The sequence below is a fragment of the Micromys minutus genome, assembly GCF_963924665.1.
Source record: "Micromys minutus genome assembly, chromosome: 7".
Lineage (NCBI taxonomy): Eukaryota > Metazoa > Chordata > Mammalia > Rodentia > Muridae > Micromys > Micromys minutus.
This window is the reverse complement of record NC_137976.1, coordinates 41841464-41860710: the sequence shown is the minus strand read 5'-3', so window position 1 is coordinate 41860710 and position 19247 is coordinate 41841464. Positions and strand designations below refer to the sequence as shown.

Below are 19247 nucleotides of genomic sequence, written 5' to 3'. Positions count from 1 at the left end.
GTATTTCCTTTCCATCTCAAAGAACACAGTTCTACACCTGGAAATCTAATAGTCATATTTTCTCTTTTCTCTGTTAAAGTTAGACACAAAAATCTGTGACAAAATGACGGTGCAGTGTGATCCCAGAAAAGAAGCCTCCACCTGAAAGAGCAAAGTTTAAAGTCTAGTTGCACGTCGCTACTGGCCCTTGTTCAATCTACTTCAAAAAGGTCCCACGTGTACTACCTCCTTAAAAAGTACCTCAGGCAGAAAACATGTTTATAAAGTTACAAATCTGAATGTAACTAAAGATACATAGACATTTTATTATTACACTTTCATGTACTGCTTGATAAATTATGTACCAGTTAAAAACACTAAATTATCTCAAGGTGCATTCAATATCTGTAGCGTAGTTAACAAAAACACACACGAAAAAAATATATATTCTATATTCTGTGGAAAATAACACAGCTTTAATAATGACCACTGTTAAAAATCTGCAATTCTGACCGATATCTCTTCTCTTCTTTTTGTTTCTTTTTTAAGGAAATAAGTGTCATTTTAAGGCAGTGGATAACCCAAGGGATTTAACACCAATTTTAATTACAGTGATTTACATCTGGTCTGTGAATATGGGGATGTGTGCTGTGAATTTTTTTTTTCTTCAACGCTTTCTGACACATTAAATGTTTTTTCCTTACTTGTTTTCTATTTTCTTTTAAAATGAAAATGTAATTTTTCAGCAAGTGTCAGTAAGTAAATGTGATACACACTCTGTGTATGTCTTGTTCAGAGGAGACAAAGGTTTTCATTTGGGTGTATCATTCTCAAGTGGTGTTGCTGTATGTGTTTGTGACTTGCTCGAGGAAGCCTGCTGGCAGGACATAGACCATCCTACGGTGTTCCCGGCTCTCAAGATGAAAAGCAACTTCTGATTGGACAAGGTATGTGTCCCAATCTCACAACTGCCACCTTTGGGTTTCAGGTCCTCACAAGAAAGTTTGGGGTGTTATTGATAGCAATCAGAATCAGAACCGTACCTGCCCAGACTATCCATATAAACAATTGAAATAAAACATTACATTATACATCCAATTAACAGCCACTCCCAGAACAAAGCTTACAGTGTATAAAAATAGCTACGTAAAAAATTTACATAAAAGGCAAACTGAAAGAAATCTTTAGTGCAGACATTTACAGAAAAAAAAAATCAAACGAAATACAACATATGACCTATTATCATGGCTGCCAAATCTTGCTGTAATTTTATAACTTTATTTCATTGTTTTACTTGAGATAATTCTCTAAGATCCTGTGACAGCTTGGTAGAATGAACTGCTTAACACTTGAACCATGAATTGCTGTCATTGTCTTTGTATATGTCTTAAATACAATCCACGTTCATGCTTCAATTTGTTTATATGGTTTTTTTTCTCTGAAATAATAAAAAAACATAACGTAGATAAGTAAGTTACCATAACAATCATTTTTCATCAACAACAGATTCTTTGTACTAAATTGACAATAAATACATCATAGAAGGGATTGTTTAACAAAACCTCATGTCCCAGGTCCACCTACAAACACAGCCCTATGAATTTTAAAATATAGTTTTGGAATTCATGACTCCTTCATTTCTTCCTTCTTCCCCCTCTTTTCTTCCTCCCTCGCCCCCTCTCTCGTTTTGTATGACATGGTTAGTTCATATAAAGTTTGGGGAATAAAGATGTTTCATGACAACATTTCATTACAGTTCTCTTTAAATTTAGAATTCACCCATCTCTATAAATCACAGTCCAATTTGGGGACTTGTCTTCAGTTATACAGTGAGATGGAACTTAATTCAATTTTGAGGGAAATAGAGAGTTGAGAATTAATAGATTGTTCACACGGAGCTGAGGAAAGAGTGGAGAGGAAAGGGTGAAGTCACTGCTAGGTATCTGGGTCTCAGTGAGCAGGAGAATGGACTCCCTCCTGATTCCTCAGTCTTTTTGTCCAGATGTCGCTCTGACTTTACAGATTCACCTCACTTCAATTATCCTAGCTTTCTCTCCTAGGAACAGACTCCTAAATGCAATTTCCCATGCTCTCCATCTTCGGTATGAAATTAATTCAAATGACTCATTCAGATTATAACTTGTGCTTAATTTATGTTAAACCTTAAGTTCACAGAAGTTGGGTTTTTACGTGCTGTTAGCAGTAGCAGCTACTGCCATGACACACAGGCTAATTAATCTAAGGGGTGACCTTGTTGGTGTCAAGGGGCACACAGGAGAGTGGTTAAGTTATATTTGGTAATGCCATTGAGTCATACACCTTTGTGAGGCAGCCTTAAAGATCGTACTGATACAGCTAATAAGTGTGAATATATGCAACTTTTACAGCACTGACACATATTCTGCACACATATGTGTACATGTAGGTACATGTATGCATACATACACCAACATAATATTCATGTACTCTTAAGAAGATTGTGTGTGTGTGTGTGTGTGTGTGTGTGTGTGTGTGTGTGTGTACTAGTTTGTCAGTCTTTTCATTAAATTGACTTGGAGATAGCTGTATAAATAAACTCAGAATTATGCCATATCCTTAAATTAAAGTATTTATATATTAAAATTTATTCTAATAAATTTTAAAAATAAATATAGAGTTTGTGCTTACTGAACCCAAATACCAACTTGGAAAATAAAGCTTCTTTGTATGCAGCAAAATTTTTGGCATTAAAAAACAAAATGCAAATGAGATGCTAAGAATCCCAAAAGTGGGTTTTGTTATTCAATGGATAATAATTATGTTGAGGAGGTGAAGGAGACCTGGAAAAACCCATTGGGGAGCTGTAATTAAGAGGTATCTGCAGGTGAAGCTTGGGTTTCATCCCCATAGGGCTTTTCCACTTCCTAGGAGTGACTTCTACAAACAGCCCCCAAATTCCACTCACCAGGACATCTAAACCACTCCTCTCTTAGGCTTCTGTTTTGTGATTGTTTTCTTCTAGCTTTTTATTCTCCTCCATATTACCCAGGTCCTTGTTTACATGTTTGGATGCACTTCTACAAGAGAAAGGAAGACATATCGCATAGTCACTCCAAAAATTACATGTTCCAGTTTGAGAATATATCTGAAAAGTGAGGGTTAGGTTGGGAAATCACAGCTCTGCAAAGATTGGCTGAGAACAACACAGTGTAAAGAAAAAAAGATAAATGAGTCTTTAAGTTGAATAGTTTTAACTAGTCTTGAAACCAGACTATACAGTTTTGTTGCACTTGGGTATAAGTTGGACTAATTTTCCTCAAGCTACCAGAGAAGTAATTGCTATCATTTTTAATAAGATTTTAGTTCTTGGTATAAAAAATTGTTTGGTGGCCTTTCATTATCTCAGTAGAAATGCACTGCCGTGAATTTCAACAGGCCCAAGGCAATGAACCAAGCCGATGACAGATGAAAACTGTAACTATAGGGTCAAAGTAGAGTTTTCCTCTTATCTTCTTTACCTCCAAATTTTCCATGCCTCCCCTAAATCTGACTAATATAAATTATAGATACAAAGGTGATGTGGGTTTGGATGATTTCTCCAGCTGTCAGTAACTCGGTGAGTCCGTGGATAAGTGCTGTATTGAACAAATAATACCCACCCAAGCTGATGCACCTATCTGAGGAAAATTTCGTGAATTTTGAAAAATTGCCTACATACATGTAAATAGTACTGAACTCAAAAAGTCAAACAGTGACAGACCTTTACATTTTCTCAATCATTACTTACTCTCCAAAGAAGCCCAAAGTCAATTTCCACAGGAAAGTTTTAGCTGTTCATGGAATGTGTAGACTAATAGGATCATCACATAATACCTATTCATTGGTATTTTAGTAAAAGTCAGCTTTAAGTCTGTTACATTCACAGTTTGTGGTAGAAGAAGTCTGGGGTAGTGGGCCATGCCCGGAAACTTGGTAAGGTTGAGTGAGTTCAAAGCTGCTGGCCAACTGAGGACCATAGGAGTTTCCCTACTCCTGACCAGATTTCTGGCCTGGAACATACGACCACAACTCCCCAGATAAGAACATAACTGCTGGTGGCACAAAGCAGACTTTTTTACGCTTATGAGGTATCTAGATGGACTGAGACGGCTTAGCCAATGAACTTCCTCTCCCAGACATTCCTTTCTGCAAAATGTATTTAGTTTCTGTGCTGCCTCCATGCTCCTGGACATTCACCCCCTGAGCTAAGCTGGTTCCCCTTGGCCAGGGCTCATCATCTTTAGCCTGCCACACCCCCTCTGTTACTAACTCTCTGTGATCTCCAGAGGCATCTGGATGTTTGGGAGCTTGGGAACCCCTGACTCTTTGGCCTCAGCCTACCTAATTTCTCATCTAGGCTGAGATCCACACACTAGGCTGCATTTTCCCACCCCCTGAGTGGTACATGGTACTCTCACCTCCTGAGCGGTATGTGGTACTCCCATCCCCTGAGCAGTACATGGTACTCCCATCCCATGAGCAGTACATGGTACTCCCATCCCCTGAGCAGTATATGGTACTCCTGACCCCTGAGTGGTATGTGGTACTCCTACCCCCTGAGCCGTACATGGTACTCCTACCCCCTGAGCAGTAGATGGTACTCCCATCCCCTGAGCAGTATATGGTACCCCTGACCCCTGACTGGTATGTGGTACTCCTACCCCCTGAGCAGTACATGGTACTCCTACCCCCTGAGCAGTACATGGTACTCCCACCCCCTGAGCAGTACATGGTACTCCCACCCCCTGAGCAGTACATGGTACTCCCATCCCCTGAGCAGTATATGGTACTCCCATCTCCTAAGCAGTACATGGTACTCCTGACCCCTGAGTGGTATGTGGTACTCCCATCCCCTAAGTGGTACATGGTACTCCCACCCCCTGAGAAGTACATGGTACTTCCTGTAAGCCCGTCACCCAATTATTCATCTAACTGTCCATTCAGTTATTGTGAAGGGGATATTGAATTCTACTCTGTATCTATTTACCCCGTAGTTCTGTTAATTTTCACTTTATATTTTTATTAGGTGTGTAGGGTAAATACAGTCTAGAGTTCTGCATTTCATCTGCCTGAGAGGAGCGCACAAATCCCAGTGGTGAGGCAGAATGCAGAGCCACAGTCATCATGGGTAAAAGTAGTACAAATTTAAAGTATTTGTACCTAATAAAAATATGGGTTTAGCCGGGATAATTGGTGTGTGTGAACATGCAGAAATAATATATACTAAGATGCCTCCCTGCTCCCAGATATTTTCACATATTAAAATATAAAATGAACACTTTAGTTTCTGTTGAGGGGTGGATAACAGAAATAAAATGGTTCTGTGAATTCTAAGAGAAGAAAATCAAATGAGCTGTCTTCTCTGATTGCAAGGACTTCTTGCCAGTAGGCACTTTCTGGATTGTGTTTCAAAAATTAGGGCAGAAGCAAAGCACAGATCTCAGGAAAAGTCCAGTTTGGGGGCAGAATAAAGTCAGGAAAATTACTGGAGACATGAACTATGTAGACACGAACATGGGAAATTTATAGGAGACTTTCCTTGGTTCTTTTTCTATGACATCGGATGTGCCTATCCTAATGAAACTGAAAATGAACCTTCAAAGGTATTAAGCTGATTCATAAATAGTTTTAGTATGACTCTGAACAGAAATCAGTGTGTAACAACATACTGCTAAAATGCCCACCGACTAATAAAGAATTACTGAAATTAAGTAGAACTAATGTCATAGTAACTATGTGAAAACCGGGTGAATACACACTCAGGTAATTAAATTGGCAGTCATGGCAATAAAAGGGGAATCAAAATGTTTTCAAACTCATAAAAAATGCATGGAGACTAGAAAATTCAAAAAGAAAATCAAGCATTTTGAGCCTAGAACTACAAATTAGAGGCTGCGAAATCATTGTAATTCATCAGATGAGCATATTAACACCTCAAGCACTAAGATAAAAAAATACTTGAAAAGATTATAAATATAAAAATAGTTCAATATAAATTCTAAAATAAAAAAACAGTTTTGTGGATATGCGTGTACATGCCTGTATGCAAATGTGTGTGTGTGTGTGTGTGTGTGTGTGTGTGTGTGTGTGTGTGTGTGTGTGTTTGCATGGGCATAATGTGGAGGTTAATGGAAAACCTGGATGTTTTTACAGAAGTACCATTACTTCTGTCTCTCTGTTTGTCTGTCTGTCTGTTTGTCCCGTTTTGGAACTTAAGACATCTTTAAATTGCTTAATATTCCAAAGATTGAAAACTTGGAAATCTATACAAAAGAGAATATACCCAAAAGAACTGAAAGTAGAAGAATATGATTTTGAAAAACAAATCTGTCACATCTGAAAAACTTCCTGTCCGTGGATATGAAACCCAATGAGTTAGAGGTTTTAGACTACAGCTGTGGTTCTCAAACTTTTCTAACGCTATGACTCTTTAATAGAGTTCTTCATGTTGTGGTGACAATACCCACCAACCATAAAATTATTTTACTTGCTGCTTCATAAATGTAATTTTGCTACTGTTATGTCATAATGTAAATATTTGATATGCTGCGTACCTGATATGTGCCCTCTATGAAAAGGTCATTCGACTCTTCGAGGGGTCATGACACACACACAGGTTGAGAACCACTGGGGTAAAGTGCTGTCACAAACATCTTACATCCATTCAATCTAACTACAGCTCCAGAAGGAGCAGCTGCCAAGTAAATTGCAAAGAATACTCTCCTTTATTCTAAGAAACAATAAACTGGGCATGGTGATACACAGAAATAGAGATTCTGAGGCAGAAGTGCACTAGACTACGACCAACCTACAGTGAGATCCTCCTTTAAATACAACAAAAGAAAAAATGTTAGAGCAAAAAATTATATCAAAGGATTGTGAAGATTATAGGTATGTCTACATAAGAAATATCCTAGAAGGCAAAGATATGCAATAGAAACAAGAAAGCACACACTTGCAAATTTCTGACATTACACAGCATATAATTCCATATATTTGAAGATACATAAAGGACTAAGATGATTTACATGGTTATTTTTCACTTGACACCGATCATTCCAGAAGACTTCACTCATCCATCCAAACGAACTTTTGTGTATGATGTCTTTATGCAGGAAGGTAGGTACAAGATAAAATGAGGCCTGTGATTGGAAGGATGGAGGGGACAATGCTTTATAAAGAGAGGGAGGAGCCAGAGTGAGGGGAAGGAGCTGGAATTAACATGGAGGCAGATGTGGACATTCCGCTCTGTGCATCTCTGCATAGATACAGGTTGTTATGAGTATTCTATAAGGAATAGGTGTGTACAGGATGATTGGTGCTGTTTAGATGGGAAAATTATATAATATAAGTTGGATAAGAGTTTATTGTGAGGTGTTTTCCTTCATGTGGTGACATCCCAATTGAGTATAAGAGAAGGTGCAGTAGTGGGACACACAAAGCCTGCCACTTGATTCTCTGCACAAGAGAATCAAACAACCCTATTAAAAATGAGGTGCAGAGCTAAACAAAGAATTCTCAATTGAGGAATATTGAATGGCCGAGAAGCACCTAAGAAAATGTTCAACATCCCTTGTCATCAGGGAAATGCACATCAAAACAACCTTGAGATTCTACCTTACACCAGTCAGAATGGCTAAGATCAAAAACTCAGATGACAATAGATGCTGGCGAGGATGCAGAGAAAGAGGAACACTTCTCCACTGTTGGTGGGGTTGTAAGCTGGTACAACCACTCTGAAAATCAGTCTGGCAGTTCCTCAGAAAATTGGACATAGTACTACCTGAAGACTCAGCTATTCCACTTCTGGGCATATACCCCAGAGATGCTCCAACATACAACAAAGACACATGCACCACCATGTTCATAACAGCCTTATTTATAATAGCCAGAAAGTGGAAAGAACCCAGATGTCCTTTAACAGAGGAATGGATACAGAAATTGTGGTACATTTACACAATGGAGTACTACTCAGCTATTAGAAACAATGACTTTATGAAATTCCTAGGAAAATAGATGTATCTAGAGAATATTATCCTAAGTGAGGTAACCCAGTCACAAAAGAACATACAAAATATGCAGTTACTGATAATTGAGTACTAGCCCCAGAAAGCTCTGACCCAAGAAACAACTCACAGATCATATGAAGCTCAAAAAAGGAAAGGCCAAAAAAGTGGAAGCCTCAGTTTTTCTTAGAAAAACAAACAATAAGAGTATAGCACCTTCTCAGAGTGGGGTACACCTAGACCTTAAATCATTAATAAATCAAAAGTGAAAAAGATAGCCTTGTGACAAATTTTTCGTATTTAAAAATCATTGTGTTTAATCTTTACACATCATGAAAACTTTGACTATTTCCATGTTACATTTTGTTTTACATGTACTTTATGCTCATTGTAACTAGTAAGATTTCAGTGCATACTATCAAACCTTTAAAATAATAAAGTACTGACAAAAATATATTCATATAGTTTTATGCCAAAATGTTTTTAAAAATCTGTACATATATCTCTGTTTTTTTTTTTTTTAAATAAAGTTTTAAGGAAAAAAAGAGAACCCTTCAAGGTAATGGTAAGTGGGAGCAGGGTGTCAAGGTGCCATGCTGGAAAGGCTCACAGACTACCTGGGTCAGAGAGAGAAGGGGAAGTAGCATGGAGCCACTGACATACATTGATGTCAGTCCTTACACCGTATGGTGCGGGAACTAAAGCCAGGGAGTGACCACCCAGGTCAGAGAGAACTGAGGACTCGCATGGAAACGGCCGTTCCTTTTAAAATATTTTTTTTTACCGAAACACTTTTGTTTCAAGTACTCTTGGGAATCACTTGAATAAAACAAATCCTAATGTAGCTCGTGAACAAAATGCTTACTGGGGCCTACAGCACCAACTACAATAACAAAAGTTCAATGACTAATATTTGGGATTTAATGGACCACTAGTCATTTGATTACAAAGAATGTACTGAGGATTTAAAAAATGTGAAGCTAATAAATAGGAAATGCAAAATACTGATATTTATGGAATATTAGTAGGACAGTAGTGGGCTGGAGCAATGGCTAGGCGGTCAGGACCACTGCCAGTCTTTGCAGAGGACCTGGATTTAATTTCCAGTACCCACATGGTGACTCACAACCATCCATTACTCCAGTCTCATATCATCTTTTATTCTGTGTGAGCACCAGGCATACATAAATACATAAATATCCGTATATTTAATTAAATAAAAATTAAAAATAAAAATACATAAACATTAAGTGGCACACTACTCTGTGATATTGGTGCTTTAAATGCTGTGATATGAAACACAAAAGCTTAAAAAACATCACATTCTCTATTTTTATTTCAAGTCATTAGGAAAAAATGTTAAATCTAAACAGCATAAAAAGCAATAGTAAATGAAAAAAAAAATAGCTACACCTGAGAAGAGCGAAATTGAAGGAACTGGAAAGGCACAAGGCTGATGAGATTTTAATTTCTATCCTACTTACTTTATAGGTGGTTACAGTTTCCCAAAAATTCATTTCAAATTATGTGATTTCATAAAATATGAAAGAAAAGGAATATGAGAGTGGTGAACAGATTTCCTGGAGGGAAATTATAGACATCCTTCTGTGTGTCTACCCAGGCAAAGCAGGTGGAACCATCCTTGCGTGCAGTATGCGAAAGGGACTGTCACACATAACACAAAACGTGAAGTGCATTTCTGGATTCTGTGCTGGACAGTTTGAGACTGGTGACTTTTAAAATTTATAAATGGAGAAGAAGCAAACCAATAGAAAATAGAGAAAATTAACAAGGACTTTTTTCCCTTCTTGTCTTTTTTTTCTTTTTTGAAATTAATACTCTACATTTGAGATGTTATCCCCTCCATCCCTTTCCCCCACCATTTGCCTTCACAAAGATCCACTCCCTTCTAACCGCCCTCTTCACCCCATTGCCTTGGCATTCCCATACACTGGGAAACCATGCCGTCCTTGAACCCAAAGCCTCTTCTCACATTGATCCCAGACACTGGTATCTTCAGCTACATACGCAACTAGATCAATAGGTCGCTCAATGTGTGCTCAAAGGTTGGCGTTTTAGTGTCTTAGTGCCTCTTTCTGACACTGTCACCGCTAACAATTCCAAGACCAAGTGCTTCACATGCATGACACTGTTTATTCTTAGAACATTTCATTTCTACAAGGACACCAGTAAACTGGGCTGGTGTCACACAGTTGGCAGTAGCAAAGGGAAGAGTCAGACTCCGCCCTCTACTCAGAGCTGCTCGGTTGTGCGATTCTGGTAAGCTGTGCCCCTGTCACGTGGACTGATGGTGGCATGGGAGTGGGAAAATAGGAAAAAGGGGACACCTTTGACGGCACTCGAACAGGTAAGATTCACACATACCTTATTGAGAACTTCTCTCTCATCTTTTATTGTCACGTTAACCATTTTTATTTTACTTTCCAGTTTATTATTTACTTTTTCTCTTTCCTCCAGAACAAAATATCTGTGTCTCTACTTGATCTCTTCCAAATTCATGGCCTCTTTATTTTGTTAGATGGAATTTTATGAAATATGTTTTTTTTTTTAAATCTTGTAAAGTTTCTAGAGATTTGAAAAGGGTTAGAACTCCATGGGTTAGAACTCCATTTCCAACTAACAAAGATAAGCTTTTCTTTAAGTCTTCCCAACCCCTTTTAGACTTTTTATTGGATAGTTTATATATTTACATTTCAAATATTATCTCCATTCCTGGTTTCCCCTCTACCATGCCCCCTCCCCTGTTTCTATGAGCATGTCTCCCTTCCTACTGACCCATTCCCACCTCAAAATCCTGGATTTCCCCTATACTGGGGAAATGAGCCTTCACAGGACTAAGGCTTTTCCTCCTCTTGATGCCAGGCAATGCCATCCTTTGCTACATATGCACCTGGAGCCATGGGTCCCTCCATGTGGACTCTTTGGATGGTGGTTTACTCCCTAGGAACTCTGGGGGTTCTGGTTGGTTGATAATATTGTTGCAAACTCCCTCAGTTCCATCAATCCTTTCTCTAACTCCTCCATTGGGGTCCCTGTACTCTGTCTGATGGTTAGGTTACTCTCTTTAGCAAAGTATGTATTAACTGGTTTGAAGAATAAAGCACTTGTCCTTTATAAGTCGATTAAACCAAAAATTATGATCACTTCTTGCATTAAACATTTTTTTTATCAGTAGCTTTTTGGTAACTTTGGTTGTAAATGAGAATTGAAATCATAGAATGTTATAAATGAAGATGGCGGTAGAAAGAAACTCTAGCTTAAACCATGAAGTGTAACTTGTGAATTAGCAAGGGAATGCTTCATGGGTGTCCAGGCTAATTTTATGTCATCCTGACACAGATAAAGTCAACTGAGAAAGATGGGCTATAAGCAAGCCTGTGGCAGATGCCATGCAGAAGGATCTGCATTGGGTAGGTGAGCTTCCTGAAGTAGCCCACTCTTGGGCAATTTCCTGCAGATAAACATGAAGACAAGCTTTTATAAAATAATATTGTGAATTAATAATTTTACAGAACTTCTGATTTGATTTAAATGGGTTTGGAAAGTTAGGGTAATTTATAGAAAATTTAGGAAGATTGTTTAAGTTGTTTTTCCAGAAACATAATACAGTTAGAATTAATAGGAGACAGTGTTCCCTCCCTTGTAGAATAGTAAAGGCTGCACAGGTTAGAAAAGAAGTTCAGTGAGTTTCCATGCATTATAATCACATAATTGGACTAGGAAGAGAGAAAAAGCCTTGGGACAAGTTAATGATCAAGGAAAACATTTCATTCTAGGTTGAGTCTGAGTTCCTGGATTTTGTAATCTATCGATGTGTTCACAGGTTTTGGTGTGCTCCATCCACCAAAGGTATGTATGGGTATTATGTAAAGTGGTTAGAGCTTTGCTCCATCCATAAAATGTGAGTATGTGTATGTATGTATATATGTTTTTTGGTTTTTTTTTGTTTTTTTTGTATGTATATATGTAAAATGGTTGAAGTTTGCCCATTGGATTATGCTTCTTTCACCAAGAGTGTGAGACTCTGTCCCTGCTTAGCTGACCCCACATCTCTCCCTTGGATCGCTAAACACATTGTTGGAGCTGGTTTTGATGCTATTTTCTTAATTTGTGATCGATGATGCAGGAGAAAGCCAATTGTGGGTAGTGCCATCCCAAGGTGTGGAACTTGGGTTCTATTAAAAAAAAAAAAAAAAAAAAAAAAAAAACCAGGCTGAAAAAATCATGGAGGGCAAGTCAGTAAGCAGTTCCCTTCCATGACTTCTGTATCAGCTCCTACCTCCAGGTTCCTCCCTGTTTGGTTCCCGTCCTTACTTCCTTTAATGATAAACAGTGACCTGGAAACGAAAGTCAAATAAATGCCTTCCTCACCAGGTAGCTTTGGTCATGGTGTTTCATCATAGCAATAGTAATCTTAACAAAGACAGCCAGCCTGGGCATCAGCTTTTAGCTATAAGAACCTACCCATATCCTCCCTCCCAACCAATCTTGTTCTCTATAACTAGAGGGGAAAACAACACACAGGGCTGGTGTGCAGATCAACCAGAGTATTCAGGAGAAATCTCTAGGGTCACAGAGCTGTTGCCAAATGGCCTATGACTACTAGGCAGACCAGTCTAAATCTACATCTCAGTTTTGCATTGGAAAACGCAGTGCTATGAAGGATCTAACGCTTTTTCTTACACCTGCCCAAGAAGGTATTGCATTGGGAAGAAGCTCTTTCCAGTGATATCATTAAGTGATTATTTACTTGCTTTTAGTTTTCTAGAAAAGGAGGCAGAGAGGTACTCTGTGCTTCCCTCTATGGATGGCTTGATTTTAGCAATGATTTAGTGGGGGTGGGGAAGAACCGAAAAGAGTTTCTTGGGCATGGAAGTTCAACAAATACAGCCTAATACTGAGAGGTATCACTGCAATAAATAAATAGCCCCAGAATTTTTATTTGTATAACAAAACAACTTTATACTGCAATTATTTTAGATGTCTTATAGTTTTCAAAAATAGGCATGCATGTGTGGTAGCGTCAACCCAAAAGCCTTTTAAAGAGTGAGGAAGTCTTAACTCTTCCCGACTGCAGGGTTAAATTCTGTGATTTATATTTTATAGCGTGCCTCAATTATACTACATGAAGGTGCCAAAACTGTGAGTTTCAGGACAGGCACATTGGCAGTGGGAGATCACAACTGCCACCAGACTGAACATTGACTCCTGGGCAGAGTCAGGATAATACTGATTCTCCCCTCCTCCCTGGTCACAGCTGTCAGCAGAATGAGTCTGCTCCTGAGTCAGCCTTAATGAAAAACCAGAGGTGGAGGAGAGAGCTCTACTCCCAGCTGAGAGGGGGCAGCAATTTCTTGACTTAGAGAATAAACAGTTGGGTTTATTGCTACCACTTTCAGTTTGTGGGCCTTAGACTTTGAGACTGTTCGGAGAAATTCCTCACTAAAATAAGGAATGCTTACACCCTTTTTATTTTAGCTAACAGTGACTATTTGAACCTTACAGTAAGCAGAACATTGAAGGATAAAAATGAAGATTAAAAACCCCGAGTCTCCATGAAAACAAGAAGATTCTATTGCATTCCACAGCATGACTCTGTGTCTATTCACATCCTAATACTGATACAGAAAACAGCCTGGCTCACAGCAAGGAGAGATATGTTTTTCTTACCTTGGAAAAGATAACAAAAACAACCATGATTTTCCTTTTCTGAGAGCCTCATTTATAAGTTGAAACAATACAAGTACTAGAAGGCATATACTTCTTACTTGCTACAGAGGTAGAAATTGAGTTTGTGAGATAGTAATACTTCAATTTCTTCCAAACACACACAATCCAAGGTTACTCATGACAGAGTCAGGTAGTTATAGTTTTCCTCAGAAGCAAACTGTGATCTTTTAAAAATATGAATGCTCTATTTTGATGTGAGCCCTGCCCTCTGAGGGCTTTCAGGTCAGAACAGTATTAAGAGAGCAGCCCTGGTTCTGCACTTCGTGGTCAATGGCACTGTAATTAAGAAGACATGTCAGCAAATCGTCTTCATCCTATTTTCTATTATGTACAATTTATGGTTTGAGGGAATAATGGAACATTTTCTTTTTTCTTTTTTTCCTTTTCTGGATGCTTGCCAAATTATAAGTAAAAAAAAAAAAAAAAAAAAAAAGGCCAAATTTGGATAGCCCTGTCTTTTAATACAAATGGAGAGGCCATGCCATCGCTGAACTTGTGGCATGTTCCTCCCCGTGGCCTCCCTAAATGTACAAAGGCAAAGTCCGATGAGGCATCTTAATTGAAAAGCAGTACTACTGAGGTTACACAATGCATATGAATTTATATAAACATATAAATATATAAATGAATGTACTCTTCAACTCCACTTCAATAATTTTTTTCTCTTATCTTTCCAGTTATGTTTACCATTACGAGTCTAAAGAACACCCCTCTGATGTTGCTAAACCTCCATTGCTTTGCTAAGTGCATTGCAAAAATTGGTCTTAGAGATTCTGAGCTGAAATCACTAAGGATGAGTCTGCACTTCCTCTGCCAGGATGCAAAGGTGTTAAACTCTCCCTCATATTGCACACATGTCGGCTTATTCCGGAGGCTCAGGCGAGGGATTCAACGCATTTAGAAATCCAAAGCATCCCACACATTTTTCATAAAAGTCTCTGATACGTCCAATGAGAGCTGCAGTTTATTACACTGATGACCAATAATATTGTTTATTCAATTTGGTACACTTTTCAGTGAAGTAGTACTCACACGTTAATATTCGTCCTTAATTTAAAGGGCATGCTGGGGGCTTAAACTAATGACATCACTAAAGAAAGTGTCTAGTATTTATTTATTTGTGATTTGAATTTGTGGTTGCCACATGGTAACAGTTAATGTAACACAAGGACACATTTCTTTTATTCATAGAATAATCAATGTCTGGTGAGACACTAGCTATTGACAAATTATGATTAAGATGTTGAGGGTTCCCTTAGGTCTTGGAATTCATTTAACTCAGAGGATCAAAGTCCATGTCTCAGCTTGGTTTTTTTTTTGACACAGATTCCAGTTTTTTAAAAAAGGAAGTCCTTGTATAATGAGTGAATCCTAGATCCTAGGCTTTCAAATGTGTTTCTCATCATTCATTTAAGAATTGGGATGTATTTTTGACCATGAAGAAACTTATGCAGATACATGGAGAATTTGTATAAGATTGCTATATTACTGTATTAAAATACCTACTTCATGGCAATTTTGCATTTCTTTTTTTATTGGATATCTTTTTTTACATTTCAAATGTTATCCCTTTCTCCTGTTCCCCCTCTGTAAACCCCTAATCTCATATCCCCTGCTTCTTTGAGGATGTTCCCCCTTCCACCCACCCACTTCCTCTCACCTCCCTGTCCTGACATTCTCCTACATTGGGACATCAAGCCTTGGCAAGACCAAGAGCTTCTCCTTCCATTGATGCCCAAAAAGGCCATCCTCTGCTACATATGCAGCTGGAGTCATGGGTCCATTAATGTTCTCGCATGGTATAGGCAGGCCTCTTTAGATTTTCCATAGGCCTCATACCTATAACTCAATTGCTATATTTGTAGGTTAAATGCTTATATATAATATTAATTATCAACTGTAATGGTTATCTTTAAATATCAACTTGACTGAGCCATGTTATATCCAGACCCTTATCAAACTGTTTTCTATTGCTTCACTGAGTGTTTCTAGATGTGATTAACAGTTATCAGTAGACCTGGTAAAGTTGATTGCTTTCTCTTATGTGTGTTTGTCATCCAATCATTAAAGGTACCAAGGGAATGGACAGGCTTAGCAGGGAAGAAGGATTACATTTAGCTTCAGCACTTACTCTGGAACTTGTTCCGCTGTCTAGGTTTGGGCTGAAACTCTGAACAATCCCATTGAGTCTAGATCGAAACTTACCCCCAGTTCTCCTGTGCCTCAGCCTTTTGGACATCTGTTCTCATGCACCCCCACCTCTCTGCTTAAAGAGCTGGAGACTGCAGCTTCAATGACCATGTAAGGTAATTCTCAACCCCTGCCTTTCTCCTCTTTCTCTCTCATTCCCTCTCATATACTCCCTGACTCACACCCTACATATGCCTACAAACATACTCTGTTCTCTGCAAAGGTCTAACCAATATATCACCTTTCCCAGTTGTGTTTTCCTGCATGGAAACTCCACTCAGATCAGGAACTGACACAGTTATAAAGTGAGATTAGATCATGTAAGGTTGAGTTTACTTTATCTCTTTTAATGAGATACCTTTCTTGATATTTTTAGACAGACTAATTCAGACATAATGAAAATATAAAGTCAGGTTCCAGATTAGTACAGATATTCTGTTGTAAAAACAGTTTCTTCACTTAGAAGAGGTCATTTTAAAGTCCTTATGTAAAACCAGGAGTGTGTCCTAGAGTCACCAGTAGAACTTCCAAAGTTCAAAAAACAAACCAAAGACACAAATCAAACAAGCAAAAAGAAAACAATAAATACTCATGCAAAATTCCACATTCCAGTCTCCTGTCTGCTGGCTATGTAGTCACTATGAACTCACATGAAATGTCATTAGCCTAACATGGAGGATGTGTCTGTCTTACAGAAATCATGTACATATAAATTTTGACATGGACTTATTGGTACTCATTATTGGTTTCACTAGATACTTAGTACCTAGTTACTGTTAGACAATCTTAAAGGCCATCCTGTAAGTATTACTTTACGATTCTAATCATTTTTAATCTACCCTTATCTAAAGCATTTTAAATGCATTCATAGTATTTTATCTAATCAATGTTTTCATTAGGGCCAATGTAATGATTTTTCCACCTCTTAATTAGGTTTTTACACGGAATAAAGTCATTTAGCTAGAAGATAGAAGATATTCTCAGTTCAGTGGCAATTTTATTTCTGGCCAGTTCAGACACTGCTCAGTCATCCACAGGCCCTGGGATATGTACCTTCTTTGAACTAACCTTTATCAACTTCAGACAAAAACTTGAAGTGCTTAAAAAAAAACCTACCTAAGTAGAAAGCAACAACAACATAAATAACTGGGCTGGACGCTGACTAACAATGACAAGGAGACATGAGCACACCCTGGGCCACATCCTTGATGTTGGTCACACACTCATTATGAAGTGAAAGGAAACATGGTGTTTTGGTGATATGTCTGTATTGTTCTAGATTTACAGGAGTAAGTACACTCAGCATGCTGGACTGATTCAAGTCAGAGGCTTTGAAGAGCAAGCATCTTTCTATAACAACTTACTTTGATTTCTTCATGTACAGCCAGTAGACGATGCCAGCAACGAGGGCAGCGAGGAGGAGACCAACTACAATTCCCACAATCAGTTTGGCCTGGTCATTCACCTTTTCTCTGTTCTCATCTACAACAAAGAAGAAAAGTCCATGCAGGTATAGCCAGGGCTAAGGAGTTTAAAAGGAAGTTGGCGTTGTTATGACATATTGTTAATGATGGCTAAGGATCACTACTGTGCTTACATGCAAACTTGTGATTTTTGAAGGGTAAAATTGTTAGAATTTTGACTATCTTGTCTTATTTGGTATTGAAATTCAAGTCAAATTTTGGACAGCTAAGGAAGTCAGTCAGACAAGGACACTTCATAAATCTTGAGCTGATAGCCAAGGAAGAGGAGTCTGCAGTATAGTACCTACCACTTATATCGTCTGCCTCATCGTGTTCTGGAATACTTACTGAAATGAAAAATGTTAATATGAAATTAAAAACAAAATCTGTTGATAAATGAAAGTCACCTTTACCATTATAGTATGATGTAATATTACTTAGATAAAACAGCTATTCTAGTGCTAAGGTTAAAGAAAATTCACACTTCATAGAACAGAATCTCTTCCCTGCAATGTTTGTACAGAGGAACTAGTGTTATTTTAAGGAGAAGAGTTAAAAATACAAATGTTTTAATGTACTAGAGAAGATTTATAACCGACAAGCTGCAGTATTTCTCTAAAATCTATATTAATTTTCTACTGTCTGTATCTTTCACTCAAATGTCTTTTTAGGACCAATAAGTGGCCCTTATTAAATCTACAATACTATGTTTCTCATCTGTGCTCAACCTTTTCTGCCCCTATTTCGGAGAATTAATTTCCATTTGTAAGTGTCAAGGGCTACAGATGATGTCCTCAAAGCAGGAGTAGGGGATGAGGTCATAAATAGGGTGCTCTGCAGATTACATGGTACCCTGTATGATGTTTGCCTGAACTCTGGGTTCCTGATTGCACTATGATTTTAGGTTAGTTAAAGCTCAGTGCTCTGTGGATTATCATTAAATTACATAAGCATTCTTCACCATGCATGGGTGTGCATCAGAACTTTCCACGGTGTTAGATTAAAATCGAGTCCTACATTTCTCGTCTTACACACTCAGATAGGACAGTTTGAAAATGACTGCTTTAAATACCAAGAAAGGCGAACTATCTCATTCAACAGGTTAATGGTTAAAAAATATGTTCAGTTAAAATAAAAGAATAAGGATGGGTTCTCTCTAGGTAGTACAAATCAATACTCACTGAATTGCATTGCAAGAAGTCAATGATTGTATTTTAAAGTTAATTTTATTTAGTTCTTCTCTTCAGCTAATCCATTGGGCCTTTACATTCTAGTCAATCTGTTTAGGGACCATTATCTTTTGAAAATTGTTTGGTCCTATAAATTTCTAGCTATTATATTTAAACATACTAATGTAAGGATTCCAAATGATCAAGAAATAAACATTTGGCAGCAGGTCAGCTAACATCTTGTTTAAAAGTGAACCTTACTCTAGGTCAGTCCTGATTTAAGGTTGCCATGGTAACATAGCAATGACAATAGTAGTAACAGGACTGAAAATAGTGTCTAATTTTCCAATAAATCATGGTTTTAGAAATGTTTTATTCTAAATCTCTCTCTCAAAAATATATAAGCTAGGATTTCAATATTAATAGATACTTTAATTTTTCTAAGATGATTTAATCAATTTTTATCATGATTCAAAATCAACGAGAGAGGGGAAAACTTTTGCAACATGATTTTATTAATTCTCATAATATTTTCACCATAAATTTGTTAATTGGCCAAATCTGTGACATTTCTGTATAAAGTAAGGGTAGGATAAAAATATAACAAACTGTAATGCAAACTACTGGTAGAACTAAAAATTTATTAAATATATACCTTTTAAGTAAGTGTT

General features: G+C 37.7%; 1 protein-coding gene across 1 annotated transcript in view; it reads right to left on the bottom strand.

Moving 5' to 3' along the window:
- Positions 1–343: 343 nt before the first annotated feature.
- ALCAM (activated leukocyte cell adhesion molecule) overlaps positions 344–19247 on the bottom strand; it is a 185354-nt gene continuing 166450 nt past the window's right edge. The window contains exons 13-16 of the mRNA XM_080919645.1: positions 17716–17754; positions 17309–17426; positions 2924–3035; positions 344–1417 (exon numbers count right to left, since the gene is read on the bottom strand). Of these exons, the coding sequence (XP_080775771.1) occupies positions 2948–3035; positions 17309–17426; positions 17716–17754 (245 nt within the window). The 3' untranslated portion in view covers positions 344–1417; positions 2924–2947. The remainder of the gene's footprint in view (positions 1418–2923; positions 3036–17308; positions 17427–17715; positions 17755–19247) is intronic.